The 19,307-nt window shown below is 36.2% G+C and overlaps 1 protein-coding gene across 1 annotated transcript; it reads left to right on the forward strand.

Moving 5' to 3' along the window:
- Positions 1 to 288: 288 nt before the first annotated feature.
- Positions 289 to 18,616, forward strand: Bub1 (Bub1 kinase). The gene is given in 13 exon segments (XM_074174811.1): positions 289 to 427; positions 480 to 641; positions 1,902 to 2,106; positions 3,713 to 3,937; positions 8,028 to 8,373; positions 10,313 to 10,608; positions 13,066 to 13,429; positions 14,797 to 15,184; positions 15,868 to 16,066; positions 16,114 to 16,222; positions 16,225 to 16,299; positions 17,552 to 17,764; positions 17,871 to 18,616. Coding segments are annotated over 12 exon segments (3,195 nt in total). The 5' UTR covers positions 289 to 427; positions 480 to 513; the 3' UTR covers positions 18,518 to 18,616.
- The last annotated feature ends 691 nt before the right edge of the window (positions 18,617 to 19,307 follow it).

Consider the following 19,307-nt stretch of genomic DNA (forward strand, 5'->3'; position numbering starts at 1 on the left):
TTTTTCGTTTTTGATTTTAATATGAAGTCTGTTATATTGTTTATCATGTAATATATGTTTAGCTAACTTTGCATAGAATTCGTCACTCTGTTTATCATTGTCTGAATATTGAATACAATGCTCGAACCGAATATATATTCAGAATTTTCGAAATGACTGTAATTAATTATGTTTGACTGTGATGTGAACAGTAAGCATCACACTGCTCTTTGGTAATAATCGTTTATTTGTTCAATTTATATTATCTGAACACACCTTTAATAGATGCTTTCGCTGTCAATCTGTCAATTTTGTCGTTATTCTCGCCTATTCTATTTCAGACAAAAATTGGTTAAAGTTTAAACACTCATGTAATAATCTTTATATTATTTCACGTTGATGTTAGTATATCGGTTTTACGATATTTTCGTTAAGTTCTAATGTTAATGTATGTGATCGATTTTTTTTGTTTTTTATGAACTGATCGAATTTCCTTTCAGCATTTGACAGCTCAGTGCTGCTGAAAGTCATTCAATGGATTTTGATCTTAGTAAAGAAAATATTCAGCCCCTGAGAGGAGGCAGAAACGTTCATCAGTTGGGAATGGCACTCCAGGCCCAGACCAATAGAGAATTTCAGTTAGAGTTGTTGCAACAAAAAGAGTGAGTTTTGTTTCATTTGTTGTGATATAGATGTAGATACTCCAAAATTTCTCATCTCATTTTAGATAATTTGTTTTGATCTCATTTTACTATTACTTTCATTGTTAAGGTCAAGATTTATTTATCTAGGAGAAATGTCATGCGTTTGGTGTTCCACAAGGTTCCACATTAGGTCCCATGATGTTTTTTATTAACCTTAATACAATTTCTAATTTAAATTTGTTTGGAGTCAAATGATAATATCATTAATAATACTTCAATTTGTAGGCAACAAAGTGTTTTTCAACAATTTTAAACTGAATATATTTATATACAAAATGTAGTTTGAAATAAAGACATATGTAATCTAGCACCAACATCACTGTTTCATTCTTGAATTCTATTTTATTCTTGAATAATATCACTGAATGGTGAACAACTTCATTCATTCCACTAGACAAATTTTTATGTTAATCAACACTTTCAAAATTTATTTATGCCTTTACTTCATACATACAAAAAATTATGACTTCTAAAGCCATATTTCATTTATTCTTATATCTTATATATTATCTTATATATTGTTGGGAATATAAATGAAATATAAATTGAGTTTCATAAACACTGTTATGCCTCTGTGTAATTGTCTATGTCTGGTTGTCAAGGGATACATACCTACTCTTGGGAACCAATAGCATGGGTCCTGTTTTCTTTACCTCTTGCTGAAAGAGTACCCTCGTTCGGCAGTATGGTTTTAGCATAACGTAAGAATGGTTTAGTTCTCATTTGTACAAGAGGGCAGTTTTAGTACTTCTGTAACCCTGGATTGCTTGGTAATTGAAATTCTGGTTTCTATCGATAAATCTATGCTCATTTTATATAAAAGTATTGTTACATTCAATATTGTTACTATCAACACCATAATCTTTCAAAAAATGCATTCAAAAGATGCAAAAAAATGTTTTCACGTTTTGATTCACCCAGAATCATTGAAAAATTTTGGTCAAACTATTATTTGATGATTTTAGGACTTAATCCTCCTAACTTTTGCTAAAAACAATGTGTTGATTGAAAGACTCTTGAAATTGAATCATAAATATAGTGAATAACCGGTCTTACAGACTGGGTGCATCTACTGGAATGTTAAGTTTATTTATATTGAAAAAAAAACATTTTAAAACTACTAATAGTTATTACATTTGGAATAATATATATTTAAAGCAACGTGTTACTATGTCATAAATAATTAATAAAGTAAATATTGAAATAATTCACTTTCAGGCAATTTGAGCATTTAATAAGGACATACACAGGAGAAGATCCATTGGAAAATTACTATAACTATATCTCTTGGATTGAACAAAGCTATCCAAAACACGGCCATGAAGGTAATCTCGTTCCTCTGCTTGAACACTGTTTGTGCCGATTCGAAAATGACAAGCGATACACAAATGATAGGCGTTTTTGTAAACTGTTGATCAAATATGTGAGTTTATATATAATATAATGATTATATTGAATAGTTATTCATATCAATTCATCTTCATTAGTTTCCGAAAAAATACTATAGTGATCCTTCAAAGTTATATGCCTGCGGTATCGTAGTAGAATATAACATGCATGGAGTTTTTTATGATTTGACAAATATTCTCAAAGGGTAGATTTCGGCAAAATCAACTTCTAGTTGAGTGAAATTAAATTTAAGTAAAAATGTATACTTTCAAATTGTTCCTATTGTATTATATATTAAATAGTTGGTTGGTACGAGTGGCCTTCGGTGCTCTATTCTGGATACCTTCACTATCATCACTGGTGTCTGTATTACTTTTCAAGACCATAAATATTTTTTCTTGATTATCACATAAGGTGACTCGAACTAATTTGAACTAGTTTAGATCATCTCCTGATGATACTAACTTTGTTGGTGAAACGATTGTTGAAAGGAGCGTAGTTCTGCTGTATGAAAAACTGCTTTTATTTTAACGTATAAAGTTCAGGTAAGTCCTCGAGTAACATTTTTTTTACATACCGCAAGTTTCGTAATATTTGCCCTCGTGATACTAACTAGGTCAGCAAGATGAGCATGTTTTCGTCATTCACATTTTATAGGGTATAGAAACAGTTCTTGAGTCATTGCTTTCAACTTTAGAGTGATAAAACTGTTTAGATAATTAGTTTGAATTTAAGCAATAGTATATCAATCTTGAAGGCAGATATTTCAAAAACAACAGTGTGTTCCAAACATTTTTCGTTTCCATCTAAGTAAATTACTTTATAGATGCTCCTCGTAATATTGAATACTTTCAATCTTGTAATGATTTTAGTTAGCAACGGCTGCCTTTTCTTGCTGAAATATGAAACAGTATTTGCAGAAAAAAAACTGAGCCTCTCTGTCTTTACTACAGAAGATTTCTTTTGCCAAAAATTTGATTTTTTTCTCTGTGACAGAGAGAGTGATAGAGAGAGAGAGAGGGTGGTAGAGAGAGAGAGGGTGGTAGAGAGAGAGGGGGTGATAGAGAGAGAGAGGGTGATAGAGAGAGAGAGGGTGATAGAGAGAGATAGGGTGATAGAAAGAGAGAGGGTGATAGAAAGAGAGAGAGTGAGAGAGATAGAGGGTGATAGAGAGAGAGAGGGTGATAGAGAGAGAGAGAGGGTGATAGAGAGAGAGAGAGGGTGATAGAGAGAGAGAGAGAGAGGGTGATAGAGAGAGAGAGAGAGAGAGAGAGAGAGGGTGATATAGAGAGAGGGTGATATATATAGAGAGAGTGTGATAGAGAGAGGGTGATATATATAGAGAGAGGGTGATAGAGATTGATCGAGAGAGGGTTATTATTATTATTATCTATTTCATATGGGTTTTCAATTTTCACATAAAAATAAACCCTTCTGATTAAAAATATCTTGTAAGGGCTGGGAAGAAAATTATTTTTGAAAAAAAATGGAAAACTTGAGTACAAAGTCGACCTTCAAAAATCATTGAATGATAATGAAGCGTTTCCACACTTCATGAAAACTCTGTATGATGATGATACAATAATTACCGTTTTTTATTATTCCCTCTCATGAGATACAACAAACAAAATCTATTCTAGTTTGACCTTCATCCGAATCCATTGGAACTATATCACATGTTAAAGGCTAAAGGGTTGTGCATAGGTTGCGCAGATTTGTATCGGGCCTGGGCGTATTATCATGAAGCTGCCGGAGATTTTCATTCTGCCAATAATGTCTTCGAAGAGGGAAAACGGAATTTGGCTCAGCCATACGAAGATCTTGATACCGCACATAAAAACTTGATTATGGCTGCAGGACAACACGTGAGTTGAAGGTTGATTATAAGCGAAAGTTGGCTTGTCAGCTCCTTTTGTGTTTGGGAAAAATTATATCATCTGTGTGGAAATCAGTCTGAACCGAATGTCTAAGTATGGTGTCTTGAGGCTATTTGATTATTTAAATTTCGATATACTTTCACAAGATGGATTTTCCCAAGTGTGATGATGGAAATAAAAATACCATAATAGTCGGGTTAGGCTTCAACATTCCCTTTTTTTTGAAGAGAGGATTTCTCAGAGAATTTCAGGTTTTCGAAAAGAGTATAAAACAAATTGTTCATAGTGACAAAATATTTAGTTATCAGATGCCGAGATGATATACTAGATCTCGGGCCGATCAAACAAAAAATATAGTGAAAATTGTCCAAGTTTTAGACTTATAAAAATATAGGGAAACATTATTACTTGAATCCATCGATGAATCCTTGTTGGAATCTATTCTAACCTCACTATTATGGTACGAGGTTGGTCCTATAAGTACCCGGCCCAACAAAGAAAATTTTTGAAAAAAATGTATTTATTTTTCAACATTATCTCCTTGCAGCTGTATACACTTTTACCAGTTACGTTCAATAAGTTCGATACTATTATGTTTAAAATAAGAACTGTCTTGCCCCTCAAAATAGTCATTACCTGCCGACATCATGTCTTCATCGTTGGAAAATCTTTGACCATTAAGCCATTTTTTCAAGTTGAGGAACAGAAAATGAGCTGGGAGACTAAATCTGGCGAATAGGGTGTATGAGACAGCAAATGAAACTTACATTCGTTAATTTTGGTCATTGTGATAAAGGATTTGTGAGCTGGTGCATTGTCTTGATGAAACAACGGCTGTTTTTGCTGGACTTCTTCACTCAAACGTTGCAATAAGTTTGCATAATACTCGCCGTTGATAATTTTACATTTATTAAGATAGTCAATAAAAATTATCCCATACGCATCCCAAAAAATCGATGCCATGACCTTACTTTCAGATGAAACGATCTTCGCCTTCTTTGGAGCAGGTTCTCCCTGTTGAGGTTAGGTCCAAAGTGAGTGGGTCTATTCGACCCTCCACTGCAACACGCAAGGGTATTGTGGCTCACACCTATTCACACTCGACCAAATAAACCCAGTTTCTTAACGAAGCCGATTAGTTTGTATGGTGAGTGGTCTTTCACGTCACATAGTAAGAGTAAGGCTCTGCCGAACTCTAAAAACCTAATTCGGTCCCGAGCGGGGCAGGCACAAAGTATATTCTCTGCTGTTGTTTCATCATTAATGAGGTACTCGGATAGTCAAGGTGCAAGTTTCCCACCTTGAGACCCGCGACAACCTTCCCATATGAGGGTTTTTGCACGTCAGCTACACCTGACGATGCCTTAGATTCAACTATGCAGGTTTTGGTAAATCGTCACTTGAGCGCAAACGTTTGCTAACCTGCTCATGAGAGACAGATTATGCGTACGCCGCTCAAGAATTTGGTGCAAGGCGGTTTCATAAGGTACCCTGCTCTTGAGGGAGACGACTCAGTCGTTTTCTGGCTGCACCACCAAACCTTTTTTTTAGGTTCAGTTATTGGATCAGGAGTTGGAGAGTTGAGAAGCTCTCGCTTCTGAACTTAATGTACAGGGAGATCAGTTGGAGTCGTTGGCTCGACATCCTTCTCCTCTGTAGACTCAGCGCCAGAAAGAATTTTTAAGTTTACTCAGTCCATAAAAGTCCAACGAGTAGCTAGAAAAGAAGGTCAATCACGGCAGAGCCCTGCATTACCGTGACAAGGCGATGCTACGACGAGAGGGTGCCCGGTATCTCGAAGGTTCCGTAGAGACAGCTGATAGGCTCTATGTCATTCATCTTCTCGGCATGGATACACACAGCTTAGGATTAAGCCATCGTTGGGATGCCATTCAGTTAGGGAATAACAGAACCACAAGTGATTCTGTCATTCCCGTATCCAGCGGGGCTATGTGGAAGCAGGCATCCGATGGCCAGTTTGCTCAACCCCCACATCCCGAGCCAATGCACTCGCCAAAAACAGCATGCACAGTAGTTCAGGCAGTGAAAGATGGACAAGGATAGCCAACCCGCCTCCCCTGTTGAGTCTAGTGTTTTGATTGTTATTTGTCTCGATGTAAAGTGATGTACCCATATTTCATCTATGGTTATGAATCGACGCAGGACTTCTGGTTTGTTGCTGTGAAACTTCGTTGAACACTCAATTGAAACATCTTCACGATACTGTCTTTGCTCGAGTGTGAGCAAACGCGGCACCCGTCTTGACTTATACCAGCTTTTTTTTGGTACCTTAGAAGCTTTCTGACTTGTCCATTCAGTCAGGTCTCCAGAAAACACTGCAGCCTCTTGGGCTTATTGCGTTCATTCTCCCATCTTCTCATGACACCCATTCCATCAGTCTCATTCCCTGTACTAGTTTGTACATATATTGTCTGCCTTCTGTGATTCAGTGCCTCACATTCGCATAAGATGTGTAGAGCTGTTTCTATCCCTTCGTTGTATAATCTGCAGTCTCATTTACAGCCTCATTTTATTCAGGTGTTTTCTGAGTGGACAATGACGGTTAGTAACCCTGTAATTATTCTGAGCCGATCCCTACTACATTGAAGAAGTTCTTCGGTTCTTTTCTCGGACGGTTCCCTAATGAAGGTTCTACTGTGTTTGTTGCCAGGTACTTTTGTCCAGTACTCTGTACGCTTCTCATTGGTCCATGTCCTAATCTGGTTTCGTACCCAGAGCTGGTTTAGGACCTATATATGAAGTTGAAGATCCGCGTCTAGCGCAGTCATCAGCTTTATCATTACCTGTGATTCCTGAATGCCCTGGCACCCAGTACAAAGTTAATTTGTTCCTGTTTGCAAGTTCATTCAATTCTTCATGGCATTCCCAGACCAGTTTTGATGTCACCTTCGGGTTTGTCAGAGCCTCTATCTAGTACGCTCTTGCTATCTGTTAAAATATTGATCCGCTCATTTCTTTGAGGTCTCAATTTAATAAGCACACTGCAAAATAGCATACACTTCCGCCTGAAAGACGGATGTGTATAGTCCTAGCGGATAACTGTAGTTTAAATTTCTATCCGCTCGGTATATTCAAGCTCCCGTTCCATGTTTGGTCTTCGATCCATCTGTATACCAGGTGTTTTTGGTGTTTTTTTCAAACATGTTTTCGGGTTGACTAATGGTCTTTCACTCCTAACGGCTTATGATTTTGGCCGTGAAGTTTGTGTTAAAGGTGTACTTCGGTGTCATGTGGTCCGTGCACATATTCAATATGTGCTCCTCCACTTGTTCCGAAATTTCTGTTCGGTCCGATCTTTTGTAGTTCGGTGAGTTTTTCAGTCTGAATCCTGGCCTCCCCCATTATCACAAAGTGTAAAGGAGGTAGATTCAGGAGTGTCTCCAATGCAGCTGTTGGGGTAGTTCCCATTGCTCCCGTCATTCCCAAACATGCAAGTCTTTGCACCTTGCCTAGTTTGTTGATGGCGGTCGCCTGCTTCATCTTTGGCCACCAGACCAGAGATTGCATACAGCTTGAGCATGTCCAAATTTTCAGATAATATAAATGTATCGCACTTTTTGAAATTCGTACAAAGTCTGCTAGCTCCCGGACTTTCAGTCGACGATCATTCAGTTCCGCGTTGTGGATTTTCTTCACCGTTTCTGGAGTCGTCACCTCATTTGTTCGACCACTGCGATGGCAGCTCGTACGGCCTCGTTTAAACTCTGCTACCCAATAATTTACTGTTGTAAACGAAGGAGCAGACTCATCCAGAGTATAATCCAGTTTAGGTTTTATATTTGTGGGCTGAGGCCTTTGAGTAAAAGTATTTCACCACATAACGACTACCAATTTTCTCCATTTTCACAAATTCACCGAAAAAGTTGGCTATTGATGGCTGCCTAACAAATACTTAACAAAGCAGCGTCTTCAAACTTGAAACATATGTTTTATAGATTGTGTACTCTGTAATACAGCGCCATCTCTAGGTCAGGCCGGGTACTTCTGGGAACACGCTCGTATATGGGAACTATCATTCGTATTTTTCATCTCTTCATTATGTTTAATTCTGTTTTAGTGTATATTCGGTAGAGATGAAAATCAACTAGTCGAAAAACGTCAGGCACTAACCTCATTGCATACTTACAGACCCGGCAGGGTATCTAGTATTAGGGTTCCTAGTAGCAATGGTGTAGTAACAGTTCCGTCACACCCTTCGGTATCGAGACCGAACGCTACAGTGCATATTTATACAGATAAAAATGTCGATATGTCTGGACCGTCAACTGAGGCTGCCCCTATAAGTATAGTCACGGCCGCAAAACGTCAGGATGTAAGGAAAGAAAATACTCTGAAGCCGGGACCTTGGACCACTGTTCCGGTGAAAAAAAGGGTTGTTGGACCTATTACTCCAGCATTTGTGGGTGAGTAATGAGAAGTACTGCTTTTCTTATTTGCATCGAAGCAGATATTTACCTAAGGTATGTCGTCAGTAAAATTTAGTTGTGCACTGTTTAAAAAAAGTAAAAAAAATAATTCTCGAGTTATAAGGTTTAGAGCAACGGTCAGCAACAGGCGGACCGTTTCCAGACCGCGAAAAGTCGAATATCGGACCGCCAAATATTGTAATGCGTTATATACCAAATATAAAAATTAATACGTAGATAAGGTATATTGTACCTTTATTAATTGAGGTAATATTTTTAAGCCACATAGAATTCAACTAAGTATTGTAACGAATTAAAGAATTAACTGTCTTAAACTTTACTCTTAGCGTAAGGCTTGTAAAGAAAAACTTCAATCTCAGTTCTCACAAAACAAAAATCACAAAATTACTAGTTCGTTGCATTAGCGAGCAAGAAAAATCCACAGAAGCAACGCTACGTGTGTGCTGAACGCTTAATAAACAGCAGAAACCATTTTCAGATTCTGAGATGGTGAAAAAATGTATGTTAGAAGCAGTCACGGCACTTTTTGAAGAAAAAAAGATGTCGCTGCATTTCAAAGTATTCCATTATCAGCGAAAAATGGAAATTTTTGCTGCTGATATTAAAAACACTCTTCTGTAACTTCTGTAAAAGGCACCTTGCTACGCCATAGCACTTGATGAATCATGTGACATTGTTGATGATGAACAAATGTCTATTTTTGTAAGATTTCTTGATATTGAGTGTCAGATTTTTAGGGAAGAGTTGCTAGAAATATTGCTGTTGAAAGGTTACACTCGAGGAGAAGATTTATTCAAGGTCATTGATGAATTTATTACTAAATCTAACGCTGGTTAAGAAAAATGGCGTCGTCGCTTTCAACTGACGGGGCCCCAGCAATGATCGGCAGAGAAAAAGGTGTAGTTAAGAGAATCAGGGATAAAAACTCAAGTCTAATATCGTCCAGTGCATAATTCACTAGGCAGCCCATTGTGGAAAACTTAGTGCTACACTGAAAGAAGTGATATGAGATCATATTCTGCTCTTCAGCGCTGACATTTCAAGGAGTTTCTTTCTGACAGTGTATGGCTGATGAAAGAAGAAGTAACCTGCTTCTTGCAAAACTTAGATACGGAGGGAGCCAGAAAGCACAAACAAGTGTAATATGCCGGTCATGGCTTTTTTTAAAGATATTTTGAAATATTCAAATGCTCTCAACACAGAATCACAAAGAAATGGAAAATTAATATGTGATCTGATACAAAACGTGTCTGCTTTTCGTAGCAAGCTGGATATCTCTAAAAAAGATATTGCAAGACAAGAATTTATTCATATTCCGAGAATTCTATAATATAAAAAGAACTCTGAAGAAGGCATTGCAGTGTTTGTAAAATTTCTGGTCAATCTTAGGAACGAATTTGCTACAAAATTCCAAGACTTTGCAGAGATGGGCAAGCTAGCTCCGTTTCTTAAATCATCATTTGAAGTTGATGTAGCTGCAGAATGGACAGATGTGTCTGCCAAAGGCATCACTTCAAATAGAGATAATTGATTTGCAAGAAGATGTATCTTTGCAAATATATAAAACGGTATCCACTGAAGAATTTTGGACCAAACATGTTCCAAAAAAAATATGAAAATTGCAAGAAACTAGCTATAAATTTGGCCACTATGTTTGGCTCGACATATGTATGTGAAACATCTTCCTCAAAGATAGACATTGATGAATAAATAAATATTTTTTGCTAAAAATGAAAATGCACCCTATTTTTTTAACAGACCTCGCATATGTTGAGTTTTCCCAGATTTCTGGTGAGACGTGCAGTAATAAAATTAGTAGCAAACTGAAATTTCATTTTTGGTGAAAACTCAAAATATTCGCTGAATTTTGTTGAACTTTTTGTCTTCACGATTTGTCAAACTGTATCATTTTCAGTCCACCAAGATGTTCCGGAGGAACCAGAAGGTCTTCGCCTCCCCAAAAATCATCCAAAGCAATGTCTGGAAGATTATTCAGACTTCATAGTCAGTATTACTTATCCAGAGCCACCAAATCCAGCACATATTCCCATGTACCCAAAAGCCCAAGTTTATAGAGACCCGAATACAGAATACAGCATCGAAGAAATAAGGGCTCCCAAGTACAGTCAAAAAGCCCTAAGTAGGCAGCTACCCCAGGAAGAACAACAGATATTGGAAGATGTCGAATTCATGCAAGAATCTCTTCATGAGGTGATTTTCATAATTGACTAGACATGCAGTTGTTGATTTTTTTTTTCGTTTACTTTCTTGATATTTAATGAATCATGACTTTTAGTTATGTTGTTATAGGGTTGGCTTTGATGCATTTGTGATATCGGAGTAGACTTGAAATTGTTGATTTAGGTTTTTATTTGCATTTGATGAATATTTATGTTGTTATAGGGTTGCCCATTATAAACTGGAAAGAACTGATATAAACAAATGTTTTTAAACCGTAATTGTTACTTTTCAAAATATTCCCTCTAATTCTCAATGCAGCTTTTGCCGTCTCTGAGAGTAGGTTTCGTTACAAGTTTTTGAATAACGATTTAGATATCTTCAGAATATGGCTGGCCGGATTAATAGCTGTTTTCATGTCTGTTTCTCAAGCTAAAGGACAAACTGAAGACAATATGTTCCTTAATGAAACTGGGCTTTACCATAATATGTGGGAGGACAAAAAGAAAAGGGATAAAACCGTTAGAAGACTTGTTAGTTTTTCTCGCTTCGGATATATATATGGAATGGTTCTTTTGGGTACAAAATGTATATTCGGGGAATGATATCGTACTGGCTCATATTAATTTCCCTCTTTACCAAATCGTTGATTATATGGGCGAAAATGATATAAATTTTTTTATAAAACCACCAATTTCCAGATCAGTATTTGAGGATATATTATATGACTTATTGATGTTTGTTGAATTTTATGATTAGAGGGTTTTTACTTTTTCTATATATTTTTTTTAAAATTTGACTTGAAATTCTCAGAAAAGGGGAATACCCTGAGATGCAGTCATCAACAGAAGATAGATAGATAGATATATGTTTGATGTCATAGAAAATATTTAATGACAGCTCGAGACTCGGTTTTGTGCATTTTCATAAAAACGCCCTCATCAACTGACTTAAACGACTGTTACATAACAACTGTACGTCCAAAATGGCTGAAACTTTGGTGAGCAACTGTCAACAGATGAAAAACTAAATTCACCAGCTGTTATTTACGAGTGCTGCCATCTTCATGTGGAGCTCAGAAACTTTCAGACCCATCGTAGTATAAGTTAAAGTCATAGACGCTCTGCTCTGCTCTCAGTTTATTCTATGATCATGAAGAATAAATTGAAAACCTTGCTTCTCTCTGAAGCTTATTATTCGCTGGAAGAATTCTTCAATGATAATTTAAACTGATGTTCGCGTTGAATATTTCATGTGGTATCATTCTGCATTTTGATGTAGTTTAGTCTCTTTTGAACCCTACATATAGATGTATATAATAATAATAATAATAATAATGTTTATTGTGCAAAAACAGGTTTTATACACAAAGGGAAAAGGGTTAGCCGGAGGCTATCTTCCACCCGTCCCATAATTAGGAAAAAAAATAAGCATACAGTAAGAAAGACTACCTATAACAATAACAATTACAATAGACACAAAAATAATATAAAACAAGCTATTATGAGATTATAAAGATAACATAAAAGATTACAATCGTTTTTGAACATCTAAGAAATTAATTTTCAAAGTACTTTTGAATTGATATATAGACAAATGCATATACGGTAATAAATTATTTAGATACTTTGGTGCAAAGTAAGAAAAACATCCCTCAAATTTGGTGGTAACATGATATGGAATGGTAAATGTATCTTTTCTTAAATTGATAGAATGATTATCAGATCGCTTACTAAGTAATCTGAACAAGTAATTAGGAGTTTTGCTTTCCAATAGTTTATATAAGAATACAGATATGAGATAACGAATTCTAAACTCAATATTCAGCTGATCTAATTTCAATAAATATGGAGTTACATGATTACGGTAGTTTATGCAGCACACAGATACAGAACACATATGTTCGTGTTCTGTATCTAATATAATAATATTACATTAAGTATATTGACTGTGATAACCTTGTTATTCGTACATATGTGGCCATTTATATTCTTAACCAATATTAATGATGCTGCCTCATGATTTTCTACTACTTCTGTAATGTTTACTGTAATTGACATGTTCTACATCTGAAAAGGTTTTTTTATTACAAAGAACTAGTAAAGGATATCTATCTATCTATCTAATTGAAAGCTGAACAAAGGGATAAAAAGCAGCCAGTATGCTTTAGTATCTACCTTAAATGTATGTCAAGATTATGTCCAGTGTAATATTGGTGAATATCATGATTAAAACAAATAGTTTAAGATATGTTCTAATTGAATCATTAACAATTTTATGCACAAATATCATTGTCAGGTATATAAGTCTCTGGGATACCGAAAGCTAATTTAAGATTTCCTCTCAATATTTTTCTAACTGGAATCGAATCACCCGAAAAAAATACACTAAAGGAGATGTAGTACAATGGATTTATGCCAAATACAAGAAACATATTAGGAACTATGTTGAACCATGTGTTTTGTTTTTCCAACATTATTTATTTTCCAGATAAAAAATGACATATTTCAAAGATCAATGGCTTTGCAACAAAATGAAATTTTCCAACGTTCCTTGCAAGAGCATCAAAATTCCTTCCAGCAGTGCCCCCAACAAGATGACCAGGATCCGAAAGGCTATCAACCTCGGTCTCCTTTTCAGAAACAAGAGCAGCTCTTAATGAGCGTTAACCAACCGTCATCGCCTTATGTAGTACAACAGGAAGTTACGCCATTAACTATTTGGACAGAGAGTCCTGTTACGAGTAATTTCGAAATTTTCAGTTCTCCTCAATCATTTTCCAAACCAGTTCCCACAAACTTCGTTGTATATGAACAGTCTCTGCAAGAAATTCAACCGCATATGCAGGCGAAAGGTAAATATTTGTTTCAAACAAAATTTTCATGTTATTTTGAGAATCATTTTCAATAAGTGGTCGAGAATACTTTTTTAATGAGAATACAAATTGGTTGATTTACTGAACAATTAGCTGAATCTCAACATTCATATCACAATACACAGAATCGAGTATTTTTGTACCAAATTGAATTTTTGTAGTTTTGTGTGATGTTCTTTCTTTGGGATTCCCTCAAGTCATGTGGTTCTGCTATATACTACTCTGTTCAAAAAATAAGGTGAATATTCAATTTATATTGTGTTCTTTCCAAAGTATGCCAGCGTTTTTTACAATCCTCAAAGCAGTTCTGATGAGCACTTTTTGGTATGTCCTTGAGCTCTCTCGGAGATTCGGTTTTTAACTACCCAATCGTCGCAAAACGCCGTCCTTTCATGAATCTCTTCAATCTTGAAAACAGGAAGTCTCAGGGGGCCAAATCTGGGGAATACGGTGGCTGAGGCATGATTACAGTGTTGTTTTTGGCCAAAAAATTACAAACAAGCAATGATTGTTAAGCCGCTCGATTTACTTTCTGAACTGCCCTCTTGGGTCGGGAAGCCGGGCTTATATACTATAACGGTCCTTTCTAGAAATCGGTAGTCGGTTCGGTACTAAACTAGAGTTTTACCGGCGGTTGCCGACTGCATTCTTTCGCGGTGATGTCATGTGTTTGTTACATGATTCGGCCGGCATACTGGTCAGGGGCGGCTTTAGATTCGTTACAATATTTTGTACAATACAACTCACAAATTATTATGCCCCTTTATGGAATGGATACATTTGTAAACGAAGTTCAGTATAAAGTATTTCAAACATGACATGAGTTAGTAGCTTGGACAATATAAAAGGTATAATTGTAAAATTTATGTCTAAGAGGAGAAATATGGCTTTAAATATTCCTCAACAGGGTAAAAGCATTGTTCAAGAAGGTAGTGTTTCCTTGCACATTTGTAGGCTCAGAGTTCTTCATTTGTAAGGGATATCATTATGCAGTGCTTTTCTTCAATGTCCCCCCCTTTTATTTTTTGAACAGGTCAACTCAAAAAATTGAAATTTGTGATAATGAAATTAATACATGAATACTTTATTGTAAAGTGAAATTGACAGATTAAACTTTCAAGATGGCGACTGGGTGACATTTGTGGAAAAAAATTAAATGGAAAGGGGGGTCTTGTGATACATCTTTTTGAAGCGGGTGCGGGAAAAGTGTTTTCTTTATATCCATCTTATACTAGAGGTTCCAATTTCAGCTATCAAAATATTATTTGAACCATGAATACAGAAAAAGGTGTAATGGAATTCCATTGTTTGACAAATGAACAGCTTTTAGTTATATTTTTCCACAGGAAGTGCTATGAAAACTGCGTTCAAGGTGTTGAACGCTGACGAATTAGCGGAAACGGGTTCTCGAGGGGGCATGGACATCGCAGATACCGCGCAAGCTAACGACAGCGCTAAACCGATGCCGCAGTTCAGCGATAACAGTGCTTCTTCATTCGAAGACCTCGTATGTCAAGATCGGACAGATTTTGAAATTCCGTGTGATACTTATGCATTCAATTTCAATTTGAATGCCATGCAAGTTAGCACGCCACAGAACAAGAGACCGGTGCTGAATACCATTTCCAATGAAGAGGAATTCGGAAATACAAGAAAGCAACTGTTCACCGAGCCAAAGATAATGGAGAAACACAATGCTCTCAGTACCATTCTTGAGGAAACGAAAAGTTTTCGGTGAGCAAAATATTTCAGTTGAATTACAAATTGAATGTTACCGTTGTAATCATTCGAAACAGTGGAGGTTATTTCCTACGAGTAGAATACATGCTTTTTCCATAAATTTAATGACAGTACTGTCAGAATTGTTTGTTTCTTTTTTGTTCATTTGCAATAGATGAACTCTAAACCTACTAAATCAATTTCAGAAATTCTTTCGCCTGTAACATGGGCTGTAATTTATATTTACAAAAAATTGGAGATCCCTACAAAAACTGCACGGTGGGAAGAAAGCAATATTATAGTAACAAAATTGCAAAAAAGTAATTCTTCACAAAACTTAACTATCATCTCAATTTTCAAACATATGTTATAGTATTCAACGGAATAGGAAAATGAGATTGCTTTTGAAGTGTAACAGATATATCCCCATTAGGACTCTCCTGCTAGTATTGGACTGGCTTTCTGTCCAGGACAGGATACAAACAGACCTCGAGTCAAATATCTGACATGTTTGACTATATAGATGTACCAAATTGAGGAACTTTACTGGTAAACTTATCAATGGATATCACTCCAGCTCTCTTTAATGGGCCATATAATTGATGGATTTTTCAATAGTCAAATAAAAAGAAATAAACACATCATTTGTTTTTACATTTTGTGTTATTTATCTAAATATGCTATTTTTTTTTGTCAAGATCGTCTTCTAGTTCGAGTGGTGCCACAACAAAGTCTTCGATATTCAATAACCACACGAACAAAATGGGAACTATATCAGAAGAGCACAACAGCTACTTGGCACAAAATTTGATGGCGAACGCAGCCCTGCGTTCGAGTTTATTGGGAAACCTCTATGATCCTACCCAGCCCATCGTTATAGGAGATGAAGGAGTGGCTGTACAAAATGAAATCGTAGATCCGATGCAAGGCAGTCCTGTCGAGAGTCCAATCAGAACAATCCCACCTCCTGCCAAGTTGCGCCTTTGGAATTTGTTCCTTCGGATCCATTTAAATCGAGCTTGATCAACCAGTTATTGGAAAGAGTCAGCTTTCCGGCCCTCATACCTATGGATATAAAGAAATACCATTTTTACCTAGGATATGTATCAAGAAGGAGCCAGTTTTTATAGGTGAGGCAGGAAAAACTGCGAGTAATCAATAATAATAATAGTAATATGGTTGTCATCAAAATACGAGTAAATGCAACAGTGATAATTTTTTTTAGATGAACAAACATATTGTCTTACAAAGTTACCTTGAAAGAATATAATACATATACTGTCATTTGATACTGAGACTATAGAAAAAAAAATCTTTAGTCTTTGGGGAAACACATTTCTATGGAAAAATCAAAACTTTTTCAGCCACTCTGCTCTCACAGCAACCCTTATTTCGAAAATTTCTAATGAAAATACTAGATTAGACGGTCACCTGAAAGTTTCACTATTTAGAATGTTCAAACTGAGCACTTTTCAATGATCTAAAGAAAATAACTGAAGAATTCACTGTGGAAAATTTCTTGTTCAAGTACACTGTAATATCAATATTTATTATTGAAAATGTCTCATAGTAAAACATCAAAATCGGTTTTCAATTAACGCAAAGCCACTCGCCAAAAAAAACTTTAATTTGCCCATCACAAAATATTCCCCTATTAAGGACTCTTTCATTTATAATGGGTTAGAAATATTCAATCGCTTTCCATCCCATCTTAAAGGTGCATGCCCTCAACTGGAACTTTAGGGAAGTTTTGAAAGATTAGAGTTCGGCAGAGCCGTACATTTACCATCTGACCTGAAAGACCACTCACCTTACAAACTAATCGGCTTCGTTAAGAAGCTGGGTTTAATTGGTCGAGTGTAAATAGGTGTGAGCCACAATAAACCTTTGCGGGTTGCGATGGAGGGTCAGATAGACCCACTCACTTTGGACCTAACCTAACCTAATATAGTTTATGAAAGAGATAAAATTTCAGTGTGAACGGAGTAATCCATCTTCATCCATAGTACAAGGCAATGAATAGAGTCTACTGCTTTTTTTCAGAACAACCTCATCATTTGAATATTTGATCTCTTCGGAAATTGAATTCTCTTATACGATAGCTTCTCTGCTGACATAATTTCCCGTTTTTCTAGTTCTTCCACTTTAAAAACTGTATACTTATCTCAGTTCAAAGTGGAAATATTGTTCAACAATACGGAAGCATGCCTGTACCACATGCATTAGAATCTAAAATGTGCATAAAAAGTTCCTCAAGTTTCTTTTTCAAAGGAAAATCAATTGATAATTTGCATCATCTGAAGGAGGACCCCCAAGAATTAATTTATTTCTTCGAATATTTCGTTGTCCTCCGCAAAAGCTGAAACATTTTTAATTTTTCAGATAGAGAAAAGTATATTGTAGAAAAGCAGTTAGGTAAAGGTACCTTTGGAACAGTTTTTAAAGCTCTCGACTTGGATAGTAACGCTACAGTTGCATTGAAATATCAGAAACCTGCGAATAAATGGGAATTCTACATTTGTAGAGAGCTACAAGCTAGATTAGCAGAGCATCCACTCAGAGATAGATTTATGGATATTCCCTTGGCGTACTTTGGTAAGTTATATCATTTATGTAATGCCTTTTCTTTCTGTTTCCGTACAACTCAGATGATGTAAAATTGACATATTTTTACTTATATACCGATAAATTTTATTTTTAGGTGATCAGGCATCTATCTTGATTTCTGCATATATGCCTGGTGGATCCTTGCTGGATTTGGCAAACTCACACAAGCTGAAGTTTGGAACACCGATGAAAGAATCTCTCGTAATATACTTCTGTATTCAAATGCTCCAGATAATACAGGCCATGCACGAGGTTAAAATAATCCATGCCGATATCAAACCGGACAACTTTCTAGTGTTTGTCTTGCCCGACAATACAGTCGGCTTGCAATTAATCGATTTTGGGTGCAGCATTGATATGACCTTATTTCCTGAAAAGGCCTCGTTTACTAGAAGAGTGACAACGGAGGACTTTGTTTGCTGCGAAATGATGGATGGTAGACCGTGGAACTACCACACCGATTTGTTTTGTGTTGCAGCCACGGCACACGTTCTGTTTTTTGACGCTTACATTAAATTGAAGAAACAAGATGGATTGTGGTCAATTGTCCAACGTTTTCCTAGGTATTCCAAAGTAGACTTGTGGAATATGTTTTTCAGTAGTTTGCTGAATCAACAAACAGGACCAGCTGATACGGCAACGTTACTGTTTATGCTAGGAGAGAATCTTGAAACTAAGGATTCCAGCACAGCATTATCAACGCAGATGAGGAATGTTGTTAATTTACTTAAGAACCGATAGTCATTTCACTCAAATTAGACCACTTTTCGGAATTACTTCTATTTATGTATTTTATTTCTAGTTTAGATGTAATCTTTGAAATATTATTTTTACAACAGATGGCTGTTTTTTCTTTTTTGTTAACATTAGGTTTGTTAAAAGTATAGCTTTTCTGAGAGATTATATGCATATAGATAAGTCAATATATGTTGGACGTCAAGCTTTAATAAACTATAATTTATCCCTATCTCGACTTCGAAACCAAACTGGGTGATTATCCAGCTCAAGTTCAAACGACTTCTGTGAAGCCAATGTGTTTTTTCAATTGAAAATCGACGAAAGTAACTGACCAAAACAGTTTTTAAAATTTCTTTTCTGCTGAAGATTAATTCCTCATTACCAACTACTCTGTCTACAGTCACAGCCCTGGTATTCAAAATCAATATATATGTCTAAAACTAATTAATGGAGTTTTTTGTATGATTTTTCACTATGAAGGATTTTACAAAAACTGCGACACATGTTTCGCTATTGTATAGCAAGTGTATATTTCTCTTCAGTATTATTCAGTTATCTAAGTATATTTGGTTGGTCGGTAGCCAGGCGGTTCGACGTGGGTGCTTTGTTCACTCAGTCAATTGTTCGATGTGTGAGTCGATGGTTCAAGCCGAAGGCAGAACGCTCGATTTTTACTCGCTATCCTCCAACCCGTGTTAGGAGTCACACGTTAAAAGGTAAGACCTCGTTAGTCCTTAGCTCGCACAAGTTTCGACTTCTGAGGGTTGTCGTTCGTAGTTGTGCGATAGGTGAT

The sequence above is a fragment of the Leptinotarsa decemlineata genome, unplaced genomic scaffold (assembly GCF_025532065.1).
Source record: "Leptinotarsa decemlineata unplaced genomic scaffold, Ldec_3_MD MMD2_tig00000882_RagTag_RagTag, whole genome shotgun sequence".
Taxonomy (NCBI): domain Eukaryota; kingdom Metazoa; phylum Arthropoda; class Insecta; order Coleoptera; family Chrysomelidae; genus Leptinotarsa; species Leptinotarsa decemlineata.